General features: G+C 46.4%; 1 protein-coding gene across 2 annotated transcripts in view; it reads right to left on the bottom strand.

Moving 5' to 3' along the window:
- The window catches only part of LOC132815089 (microtubule cross-linking factor 1), a 210990-nt gene extending 200783 nt beyond the window's left edge, over positions 1–10207 (bottom strand). For both annotated transcript variants that reach the window (XM_060823835.1, XM_060823836.1), the window contains exon 1: positions 9158–10207. In XM_060823835.1, coding sequence (XP_060679818.1) covers positions 9158–10132 — 975 coding nt within the window. In that variant the 5' untranslated portion in view covers positions 10133–10207. The remainder of the gene's footprint in view (positions 1–9157) is intronic.
- Between the last annotated feature and the right edge of the window lie 2525 nt (positions 10208–12732).

Below are 12732 nucleotides of genomic sequence, written 5' to 3'. Positions count from 1 at the left end.
GACTCTACTACTGTAGTGTTTCCCACCCACCCTCCTCCTCTAACCTAGTTAATAAGTAGGAAGAGCGGGAGCGATGACCAGGGGACTGCCGGTAATATATCTAGGCAGTGGCCGAACCCGAGACACTATACGTGTTGTGTCTCCACACCCCCCCACCCCTCCTCCTCTAACCAAAAATAGGACTCTAGTTTGTTAAGGTAAGGATTTTCTATTTCTTTATGGGTGAATGATTAAAAATTTACTTTTTATGGTTTATCTATTAATTGGTTTTTAGAAAAAGACTATAGCAGAGAGGTATCAGAAAGTGTTTTAACTCAAGTAGTTGACCCAGCACCGATCCTTATGGCATTCCACTGGTCACAGGCCTCCAGTCTGAAAAACAACCCTCCACTACCACCACTTTCTGTCTTCTACCTTTGAGCAAGTTCTGTATCCAAATGGCAAGTTCTACTTGTATTCCATGAGATCTAACCTTGCTAACCAGTCTCCCATTGGGAACCTTGTTAAATGCCTTACTGAAGTCCATATAGATCACATCTACCACTCTCTGCTTATCAATCCTCTTTGTTGCTTCTTCAAAAAACTCAATCAAGTTTGTGAGACATGATTTCCCATGCACAAAACCATGTTGTCTTTCCCTAATCAGTCCTTGCCTTTCCAAATACATATACATCCTGTCCCTCAGGATTCCCTTCAACAACTTGCCCACCACCGTCGTCAGGCTCACTGGTCTACAGTTCCCTGGTTTGTCCTTACCACTCTTCTTAAACAGTGGCACCATGTTAGCCAACCTCCAGTTTTCCAGCACCTCACCTGTGACTATTGATGATACAAATATCTCAGTAAGAGACCCAGCAATCACTTCTCTAGCTTCCCACAGAGTTCTAGGGTACACCTGATCAGGTCCTGGGGATTTATCCATTTTTATGTGTTTCAAGACATCTAGCACTTTCTCCTCTGTAATATGGACATTTTGCAAGATGTCACCATTTATTTCCCGACAGTCTATATCTTCCATGTCCTTTTCCACAGTAAATACAGATGCAAAATACTCTTTTCGTATCTGCCCCATCTCCTGTAGCTCAAAGGCTGCTTTGCTGACCTGTGAGGATCCCTATTCTCTCCCTCGTTACCCTTTTGTCCTTAATGTACTTATTTGGATGAAGGCAGTTCTGACAACACAAGAAGCTTGATACCATTGAGGACAATGAAGCCCACTTAACTAGTAGTTTGAATCCACAAACATTCACCCTCCCCATTGACACTCAGTAGTAGCAGTGTGTACCATCTACAAAATGCACTGCAGAAATTCACCAATGCTCCTTAGACAACATCTTCCAATCCACACACTACCAGTACGGAGGACAAGGGCAGAAAAACATGAGAACACCACCATCTGAAAATTCCCCTCCAAGCCACACACCATCTGATTTGGAAAGATCCCAGTGTCACTGGGTCAAACTTCTGGATAAAAACAATGACTGCAGATGCTGGAAACCAGATTCTGGATCAGTGAACTTCTGGAGCTCACTCAGATTTGTCAGAGTACCTACAAAAAAATGGACTGCAGTGATTCAAGGCTACAGTTCCCCATTGCCTTCTGATGGGCAATAAATGTATGGTAAAGGCCTAGGGAGTGTTGCTGAATAAAGAAACCTTGGAGTGCAGGCTCATTGTTCCTTGAAAGTAGAATCGCAGGTTGATAGGATAGTGAAGGCGGCATTTGGTATGCTTTCCTTTATTGCTTCGAGCATTGAATAAATGAGTTGGGAGGTAATGTTACAGCTGTACAGGACATCAGTTTGGCCACTTTTGGAATATTGCATTCAATTCTGGTCTCCCTGTTATAGGAAAGATGTTGTGAAGCTTGAAAGAGTTCAGAAAAGATTTACAAGGATGTTGTCAGGATTGGAGGGTTTGAGTTATCGGGAGAGGCTGAACAGGCTGGGGTTGTTTTCCCTGGAACGTTGGAGGCTGAGGGGTGACCTTATAGAGGTTTATAAAATCATGAGGGGCATGGATAGGATAAATAGACAAGGTCTTTTCCCTGGGGTGGGGGATTACAAAACCAGAGGGCATAGGTTTAGGGCGAGAGGGGAAAGATATAAAAGATACCGAAGGGGCAACTTTTTCACACAGAGTATTGTACGTGTTAAAAATGAACTGTCAGGGGAAGTGGTGCAGGATGGTACAATTATAGCATTTAAAAGGAATCTGAATGGATATATGAATATGAAGGGTTTACAGCAAGTGCTGGCAAATTGGACTAGATTATGTTTGGATATCTGGTTGGCATGGATGAGTTGGACCGACGGATCTGTTTCTGTGCTGTACATCTCTATGATTCAGACCACGATCAAAGCATTGGAAGGATGAGAGGGATCTGATTAAAATGTATAAAGTTCTAACAAGGCTGAGTAGACTAGATAAAGGGAGGATGTTTTCCCTGATTGACAACTCTTGAACCAGGAGTCATCTCAGAACATAGGGCACTCTAGAATCACAGAGACCAGAAATCCACACTGAAGTCGCCATGCTGGGTCACTGGGAGGCCATTCAGGTAGACCATTTAGGACTGAGGTGAGGAAACATTTTTTCATTCAAAAGGTTAGTGAGCCTGTGGAATTCTCTACCACAGAGCCACAAAAATATATTCAACGAAGCGATAGGTCCTATTTTTTAAAGAAATGAAAGGCATTAAAAGGTATGGGGGAAAAGCCAGGATATAGCATTGAGTTAGAGAATTAGCCGCTATCTTACTGAACGGTAGAGCAGAATGGCCCATTCTGCTCCTGCTTTCTATGTTTCATTGACATTGCTGCTACACCATTGCCAACATCGGCCATTAAGCCAATAAGGGGAAAAAAACATATTTGATCTCATCTACACCAATCTGCCTGTCACAGATCCAACTGTCCATGAGGCCATTGGTAGGAGTGACCACAACCTAGTTCTTGTACAGACAAAGTCTTGCATTCACCATGCTGTATTGGAAAACTCCAAACTGTTCAAACAACTCAAAACTACAAATCCATGAAATCAGCAGAATTGCCTATTCCAGCTCATCCACAATTCTTTTTCTGATATTGTATATCAATACGCATCACTCGCTCATCCAGAATTGGAAAAGTTCATTGATTTCACTTCCATTTTCCACCTTGTTCTCACTTTCACCTGGTCTATCTCTGACTCCTGCTTTCCCTTTCTTGACATTTCTGTTTCCATTTCTGGGGATAAACTGTCTAATAAAAACTGCTGCAGACCCACCAACTCCCAGAGCTACCTGGACTGTACTTCCACGTGCCCTGTTTCTTCTAAAGACTGCATTACATTCTCCCAGTACCTGTCACATACATTCCAATTAGTCCAACTTTGACAAGGGAGCCTCAAAAATGACCACCTTCTTCCACAGCCGAGGATTCCCCAGCATCGTTGTTGACAAAGTTCTCAATTAGGTCCGACCCATCTCCCACACTTCCGCCCTCACCCCTTCTCTTCCCTCCCACAACAGTGACAGGGTTCCCCTTGTCCTCACTTACCATCCCACCCACCATCCACATCCAGAAGATCATCAACCACCATTTCTACCATCTCCAGTGAGATGCCCTCACCAGGCACATATTCCCCTCCCCTCACTTGTCCACCTTGCACTGGGACCATTCCCTGGTCCACTCTTCCTTCACTCCCAACACCCCCCCCCACAGTCTCATAGCACCTTCCTCTGCAACTGCCGAAGGTGTAACACTGTCCATTTACTCCTCCCTCCTCAGCATCTCAGAGACCAAACATACCTTCCAGGTGAAGCAGCATTTTACCTGCACTTCACACAATCTAGTCTACTGTATTCACTGCTCACAATGTTGTCTCCTCTACATTGGGGAAATGAAGCGTAGACTGGGTATCTGCTTTACAGAACATCGACGCTCTGCCCGCAAAAAAGACCCTGAGCTTCCAGTTGCCTGCCACTTTATAACATACCACCCTGTTCCTTTGCCAACCTCTCTGTTTCAGTCAGGCTTGCTGCAGTGTTCCAGCAAAGCACACTGCAAGCTGGAGGAACAGCATCTCATTTCCTGCTTGGGGACCGGCAGCCCTCTGGACTCAATATTGAGTTCAATAATTTTAGGGCCTGAACTCTCTCATATCCTAGCCCCCTACCACACACCAGTCCTTGTTATCACGCAGTCTGCCATTACACACTATCTATTGTTAGCCACTAACAGCTATTCACTCCCCTAGCCAGATCATTATCCACTCCTTAATTTGTCCAACTGTACTTGGGCTCTATCCCCAACTATCATTTACTCCTTAAACCCTCCCCTCACCCTATCTTCTGCAGATAAGCTGACACTCTTCCTAACTACCACTAGTTCTGTGGAAGGGTCACCGGACCCCGAAACATTAATTCTGATTTCTCTTCGACCATCACCATCAGCCAATGGAAGCATGGAACCGGAGGAGAGCACGCCATGAACAGCACCAGCCATACCTAACATGTTGACGTTATGAAGCTTGCATGTCAAACAACTTAAGCAACAAGTGATGGACAGGGTTCAGCAATCACACAGCTAACATCAGCTCTAAGCTTGCACTCCTGTCTCATCCAATCTTGAACGATGGCGGAAAATTAAACTCCCTGGGAGGAGGAGGCACACATATCCTCAAGCTCAATGATGGGATGATTAGATTAGACTTACAGTGTGGAAACAGGCCCTTCGGCCCAACAAGTCCACACCGACCCGCCGAAGCGCAACCCACCCATACCCCTACATTTACCCCTTACCTAACACTACAGGCAATTTAGCTTGGCCAATTCACCTGACCCGCACATCTTTGTGACTGTGGGAGGAAACCGGAGCACCCGGAGGAAACCCACGCAGACACGGGGAGAACGTGCAAACTCCACACAGTCAGTCGCCTGAGTCGGGAATTGAACCCGGGTCTACAGGCACTGTGAGGCAGCAGTGCTAACCACTGTGCCACCGTGCCGCCCACGATCCAACACCTCTGTGCAAGAGACTGAAGCATACACATGGATTTTCAGCCAGAAATGCCAAATGGATGATCCATCTCAGCCTCCTTCTGAGGTCTTGAGCATCAGAGGTGCTGGTCTTCAGCCAATTCATTTCACTCCACTTCAGAAAAACTCCTGATTGACTTGAGTGATAAGTAGTACAGGGAAAATAATAATGATTGTTGGACGTCAATAATTTCACTTCAGAAGTTTCTCAAGGAACCCTGGCACAATCATCTATAGTTGCTTAACCAATGACCTGCCCTCCATCCTGAGTTCAGAGGTGGGGTGTTCACTAATGATTCAGAAAATTCATAAATTGTTCAGCACAATTTCTGACTCCCCAGACATTGAGGAAGTTCCTCAAAGATCTAGACAACATTCAGAGTTGCATCAATAAGTGACAAGTAACACACACAACATACAGGTGTCAAACAAAGACCTTATTTAACAAGAGAAAATTCAACTTTCACACTTTGATGCCCAATGGCATTACCATTTCTGAGTTCCTTTTCATTATCATTCCTGGTGGTTACAAATGAGCAGAAACTGAACTGAACCAGCCATATAAATATTGTGATGACAAGAGCAGATACAAGACTAGAATCCTTCAGCAAATAACTCCTGAATCCGAAACTCCTGTCCATCATTTGCAATACACTGTCAGGGCTGCAACATTTAAGGTTGTGTAGTCGAACATGCATACAGCCACTCCAACATTCTGAACATGGTCGTCGGCATGGCAACACAGATCATAGCAATGACTGCCGATTCCATCTCTCAATGCCATGCATGGAACTCGGAGGTCCACTCAGAAGAGAATGGTTAGAATGAACATGGGTCAGGAGGGTAACAGAACATTACCTACTTGCCTGGAATCCTAAAGGCTCAACATTCAAGAAGTTCAGCATTATCTAGCAAACTAGACTGACAACACATCTACCAACTTAAACTTGTACTCCCTTCATCACTGATCCACAGTCACAGCAGTATGTGCCATCTCCATGATGCACTGCAGCAATTCGACAAGGCTCCCCACACAGCATTTTCCATACCCACCAGCACTATCATCTGGAAGGACAAGGGCAGCTGTTCCATTGGAAAGACAACCACTCGCAAGTTCCCCTCTAAGCCACACACCATCCTGATTTCACAGGACCGCAGAAGTGGTATGGTGCAGAACAGGCCATTCAGCCAATCATCTCTGCACCAGATCTTCAAAGGAGCATCACTTTCTGGTATGCGTGAAAAGCTGCCTTTTCCCCCATACCTTTGCACATTATTTGTATGCATTATTTGGTTGCCTCAGTTTAACCTATCTCCATCACAATTCCAAACTAATGCATTCAAAGCCTGAGCCATTTGCTGAAAGAACAAGTTATTTCTCATATCATATTTGCTCCTTTCACAAAATCACTTTAAATCTACCGTCTCTCATTCGTAATCTTTTTTACGATCAGGAACAGATTCTCCCTAACTATGATACTTAGCTGCTCATGATTTTGAAAACCTATATTAAATCTCTTCTCAGCCTTTTTCTGTCCAAGTAGAACATACCCAACTTCTTTAATCAATCCTCTTAACTGAAGTTTCTCATTCCTAGAACCATTCTTGTAATCCGCTTCTGTCATCTCTCTAATACATTCATATCTTTCCTATAATGTGGTGCCCACACTATTCAATACTCCAACTGAACTCTAACAAGGGGCGGCACAATGGTTAGCACTGCTACCTCATGGCACCAGGGACCCGGCTTTGAGTCCAGCCTCAGGTGACTGTCTGTGTGGTGTTTGCATGTTTTCCCTGTGTCTGCATGGTTTTAATCTGGGTGCTCTGGTTTCCTCCCACATTCCAAAGATGTGCAGGTGAGATGAATTGGTCGAGCTAATTTGCCCATAGTGTTCAGGGATGTGTAAGTTCGAGTCATAAAGAGTAAGAGCATTAGTTAGGGGTAAATGTAGAGTAATAGGGTAGGGGAGTGGGTCTGGGTGGGTTACTCATCAGAGGGTCAGTGTGGACTTGTTGGGCGCAGTGGCCTGTTTTCTCACTGTAGGGATTCTATGGTTCTTTGATAAAGCTGCAAAATGCAATTCAGTGAGGCAGAGAGAGATACTTTTCTTTCTGCGAAGTTACTGACACAGAAGGTCAGTCCTAACACCAACATTTTAGGAGTTTTGAGTTTCTGGTGCATGTTTGCTGTACCACTTGGGGTACAAATAACTATAAGTACCTTTACTTTGACAGCCATATCTGGCTCATTATAAGGCCTCTATCTATATGCTCTACTTTCCTAGTGTTCACATTGAAAACATGCTCACCTGAGGTAGAGGCTAAATAGGCTGGTGCTATTTTCCCTGGAGCTTCGGAGGCTGAGGGGTGACCTTATAGAAGTTCATAAGGTCATGAGGGGCATGAATAGGGTGAATAGGCACGGTCTTTTCCTCAGGCTGGGGGAGTCCAGAACTAGAGGTCATAGGTTTAAAGTGAGAGGGGCAAGATTTAAATGGGACCGAAGGTGTAACTTTTTTCATGCAGAGGGTGGTGTATGTATAGAATGAGCTGCCAGAAAAAGGGGGTGGAGGCTGGTACAACTACATTTAAAACATTTACAATATCTGGACGGGTTTATGAATAGGAAAGGTCATGGATCGAGAGTGCGGTGCCGGAAAAGCACAGCAGGTCAGTCAGCATCCCAGGAGCAGGAGAGTCGGGCATCAGGATTTCCCTTACAGGGACATGGGCCAAACGCTGGCAAATGGGACTGGTCGGCATGGTCGAATTAGACAGAAAGGTCTCTTTCCGTGCCGTGTAACTCTATGAGTCCGAGAGGGACCATTTCACCGTTTGCAATGTCCACACATCGGGTGCCCCATTAAGATGAGGGTTTGTGTGTGTGTGTGTGTGAGAGAGAGAGTGTGCGCGTGCGTGTCTCACCAGTCATTCCAACATTCAAAAAATGCTCATTATGCAAAACTACAGCCCTCCTTCCAACAAAAAAACCCCTAAAACGTTTATTATTTATCCATCCGGCAACCGCTATCCTTTAAGAAGCGAGTCAGAAAACTGGTATCCAACCAGAAGTTGCTAGCCAGCCCTCCCTCCGTCAGACCCTATCTCCCGTTGGCTCATTTCGAATCTGACAGGATAGATGGCTCTGTTTGAAACCAGACCCCGCAATGTTAAAAATAAACACTAGCGCTGGTGTGGAGAGGCGGCACGGCAAAGCTTCATAGTAGACCCACAAACTCCACTTCTCATCAAACTCATTCAGCCCAATAAGAAACATTCCCCTGACAAGTATTTTTCAGATGTCATACATCTGATGAAGGAGCAGCGCTCTGAAAGCTAATGCTTCCAAATAAACCTGTTGGGACCATAACCTGGTGTTATGTGTGTGTTTTTTAAACTTTATAATTGTTAAATAATGAGGAGGATTCCGTTCAAGTTAAACTTATCACAAATAAATGAGTCTTCTTGACCAAAAAATGGGACTCTGTATCGTGTATATCGACGTAAAAAAGTGACGAAATTTACAGTTGTGATTGGGAATCACGTCTGAGGGAATCTCCAACTAAATTTAAGATAGTAATCATTTATCATATTTTATTTTTAAAAGATTAAATTGCAATTGGGGATCATACACGAGAGAAATTTTCAATTTTTAAAAATGGCTACATTTAAGATCATAATTGTACATCATACATCTTCATTTGTGAAGAGACGATATTTAAAACTACTGACATTGGGGACCATAAATCTTAAAAACAATTAGCAGAATAAGATCAAAACTATGTTCAAAGACCAGCGCTCAGAAAGCTAGTGCTTCCAACTAAACCTGTTGGACTGTCACCTGGTGTGGTGTGATTTTTAACTACGTTCAAATCGAAGTGATGAAATAATTAAGGGGACGTTAGGTGAAACATTGAAGGAAGTAAATATCAAAACACAATCATATTAAATAATTAAACCTGTTAAATATTCTTGGTGACACGGGAGAGATGAAAGCAATAATAAACACGGGGAAACCATCACAAACGGGAGGATTTTGGTGGTAAACATTATCTAGCAAAGAGACACAGGAAGGTAATGTTAGTGGAGGGACAGCGCTGTGAGCAATGTCTGAACAGTCTCCGTCTCTCTCACCTTAAGATAGTCGTTTTCCGAGCGGAGTTCCTCGATCTCTCTGAGCAGCTCCTGGTGCTGAGACCTCCCACCGCCTTCCAGAGTCTCGGTGGCCGGGCTGCAGACGTTGCCGGCCCTCGACTCCTGCCTGACTTTGCCGGCCTTGGGAGCGTGTTCCCCATCGGTGAGGTGGCAGCCTTTACCCGGGGAACGGCGCTGCTGCTGCTGCTCAGGAGCGAGGGGCGCCCCGGCCGCCTGCTGCTGCTGCTGCTGCCGGCTCTCTCGGCACCTCCTGCCGCTCTCCGCGTCGCTGGAGCCGGTGCCCGACTCGGCGTCGCTGGTGGTGGTCACTTCCCCGGCTTGCGGGCGCTGCTCGTCGGAGAGGGGCTCGGAGGCGCAGTCGGACAGGTCCGAGCTGCTGTCGGTGTGGCTGGTCTTGGCGAGAGGGGAGGCGGATGGAGCCTGGGCTGTTGCTGCTGGCAGCCCGGGGCTGGGCTCGATCAGGAGGCATTTCTTGGCTTTTCTGAGCTGCTGCTGCTGCTGCCCTCCTCCCTGCTGCTGCTGCTGGTGATGGTGGTGATGCCTGCCCTTGTCCGGGTGCCCCTTGGAGCTGGAAACCCTCTTGGCCGGGTGGGGGGCGGACAGCGAGGGAGACTTGGCCGCCTTGCCCCCGGCCGAGGCTTTGTCCTTCGACCCCAGGACCCCGCTCCTCCTGGAGAGGCGGCTCTGAGCGGGCGGCAGCAGCAGACCCGGGAGCAGCTGCTGCTGCTGCTGGTGTGTGGGCTGCAGCTGGGGCTTGGAGAGAGGGAGGGTGGGCGAGGAAGGCAGCACCAAGCCTCCGGGTTTGGGGGGCAGGCAGAGCTTGGCAGCAGACGCTCGGCAGTGAAGGTCCTTGAGGGGTCTGGCCGGGGACGGAGCTCTGTTCAGTCGCTTTCTCTCTACGTACTGTTGCTGCTGCTGCTGCCTGATCTCAGGGCTCCCATTCACCGTCTCCATCCCCGCCGCACTCCTCCCGCAGCTCCTTGCAAAAACACACCGGCTACCCCTCTCTCCCCTTCTCTGAGCATCACTCCTTCCTGAACGATTGTGCTTCTTCACTTCCCCCCCTCCTCCTCCTCCTCCCCCCCAACCACCTTAAGTGTGGCTGACCGCCCGGATCCAATTGTATTTAAAGCCCGTCACACACCAGCCTAGACATTTGCAAATGGAAATGAATGACCATTTCCTCGCCCTCTCCGATTTGCACCGAGCACTGTCTCTCTCTCTCTGATGAAGCAAATCTCTCCCTTGCTCTGTTGTGGACTAGATTTCCACCATACCTGGCTTTTTTCTCATCTCTCTCCCCCCACCTTCTCTGCTCCCGACCTGATTAAGACAGAGAAAAATTAAAAAAAACTGCAGCCTCGCCTAACGCCGGTAGCTGAACGCATGCGTGTCTTATTTCAAGCCAGACCCCTCACTGTAAAGCAACCATCGACAGCCAGATCTGATGTAGTAAATGCAGCCGGCAGCTTGCATCGTTGTGCGTGCGTGCACACCTCCCCCCACACCCCCCCCAAAAAACGCTTACTGTTTATATACGTGTAATTGAATGTTGAATATGTTTGTTTGTTGCTGAAGGGCGGCCGTCTATCGTCTCTTTTGATGTGAGCCATCATTAAGGATGGCCAGTCATTCCAGGGTTGATTCAAATCGATCTGCACGCCAGGGGAAGAAAACAAAATCACATTTTAAAAATAAATTGAGTTTTTTTTCCCCATCTTTTTTTTTGAACGCTCTCTTTCATCCTGGCCAATTTGTATCCCCTCAATTACGGTCACAAAAACACATTTGTATGAGTTTGCTGCCTGCAAACTGACAGACTCGTCCCCCACGTTTTAATGGCGAGAGCTGTTCAAAAGTACTCCATTGGACATACAGCGCTTTTGAGTTGGCCGGTGGTCGTGAATAAGCGCTGTGTAAATGCATAAGACTATCGCAGCAGTAAGCCATTCCACCCATCGAGTTCACTCTGCTATCCATTGAGCTCATGGGCTGATCTGATTATTCTCAGCTGCATTTTCCCATCTTTCCCCCATAACCTTCGATTCGCGTACTGTATAAAATCCTAGATTAGAGTGGTGCTGGAAAAGCACAGCAGGCCAGGCAGCATCCGAGGAACAGGAGAACATGTTTCAGGCATAAGCCCTTCATCAGGAAAGAATTCATCCTTCTTGATGAAGGGCTTATGTCTGAAACGTCGATTCTCCTGCTCCTCGGATGCTGCCTGACCTGCTGTGCTTTTCCAGCACTGATCTCCAGCATCTGCAGTACCCACTTCCACCCGTATAAAATCCTGCCTATCTCAGGTTTGAGTATACCTAATCTCGACCTTGGATATAACTCAGTTCTTCTTTAAAGCAGGAAATCATTCAATGCAATCCCCAGGAACATCCTCAATAAGAGTTGGTAACTGTTACCATGTAATGGGGTACATTTGACAGCTCTTGACAATAGCTGGGGGGGGGGGGGGGGGTGGCATGATGCATGATTAAACCGCACCCTTTCAAAGTGATGCGGGCAGTATTACCCACTAATTGCCAGGTTTGCAATGCTCAGTTAGGCTGAATCCTTTCATGCTCCTGCTGCTGAGTCTCTCAACATGTAGGGTAGAGTTCACATACAATAAATGCAAAGACAACCCAGAGGGAAGTGCTTAGCTTTTATCTAGGTTCATGCCTGCCAGTTGCATGATACAGAATACTGTGCTGTCCATGCTGTTCCACACATTGTGGCTATCATCCTGGAGGATCAGCATCAGTGAACGATGCCCTTTGATCTGGTGAAAACCCATTGGTTTCCCGATGTAAACAGCCATCCTCAACTGAGTGTTGGAGCCTGACACAATCTAAGGTCGAGGACTTTAGGTGGCTCAGTGGTTAATACTGCTGGCTCACAGTGCCAGGAACTGGGGTTGATTCCATCTGAAGAGCAGGAAAATCGACGTTTTGGGCAAAAGCCCTTCATCAGGAATTTGCTGCCTGACCTGCCGTGCTTTTCCAGCACCACTCTAATCTAGACACTAGTTTCCAGCATCTGCAGTGTTCACTTTTGCCTACTAGATTTCATTCACAGGCAACTGTCTGTGGGGAGTTTGCACATTGTGCAGATTCCTCTGGGTGCTCTGGTTTCCTCCCACAGTCCAAAAATGTGCTGATTAGGTGGATTGACCATGTTAAATTGCTCATGGTATCCAGGGATGTGCAGGGTAGGTGGTTTAACCATGGAAAATGCAAGATAGGGTAGGGGAATGGGTCTGGGCAGGATATTCTTTGGACGTTTGGTATGGACTCAATGGGCCAAATGGCCTGCTTCCACACTGTGGGGATTCTATAAGCACCAAGGTTTTGGGCAGTTGCCATGGAGGTGCAATGATGAAAGAGCCACACTGCCTATATTTTTCAGCAATAGTACCTTGGGAGGCTAAAAGCTATAGCCTCCCTAGGTACTAGGCAATGTTCCAATACAACCTCTAGATCCAAGAATATACATTTTCTAAAGTTAAGTAACTAACTAAGTTCTTTAGTTTTGTCAGCTTTCCTCTATTTACTGATTCT

Source organism: Hemiscyllium ocellatum, chromosome 4 (genome assembly GCF_020745735.1).
Source record: "Hemiscyllium ocellatum isolate sHemOce1 chromosome 4, sHemOce1.pat.X.cur, whole genome shotgun sequence".
In the NCBI taxonomy this organism is placed as follows: domain Eukaryota; kingdom Metazoa; phylum Chordata; class Chondrichthyes; order Orectolobiformes; family Hemiscylliidae; genus Hemiscyllium; species Hemiscyllium ocellatum.
The sequence above is the reverse complement of the archived record's forward strand: the minus strand, read 5'-3'. Positions and strand labels throughout refer to the sequence as shown.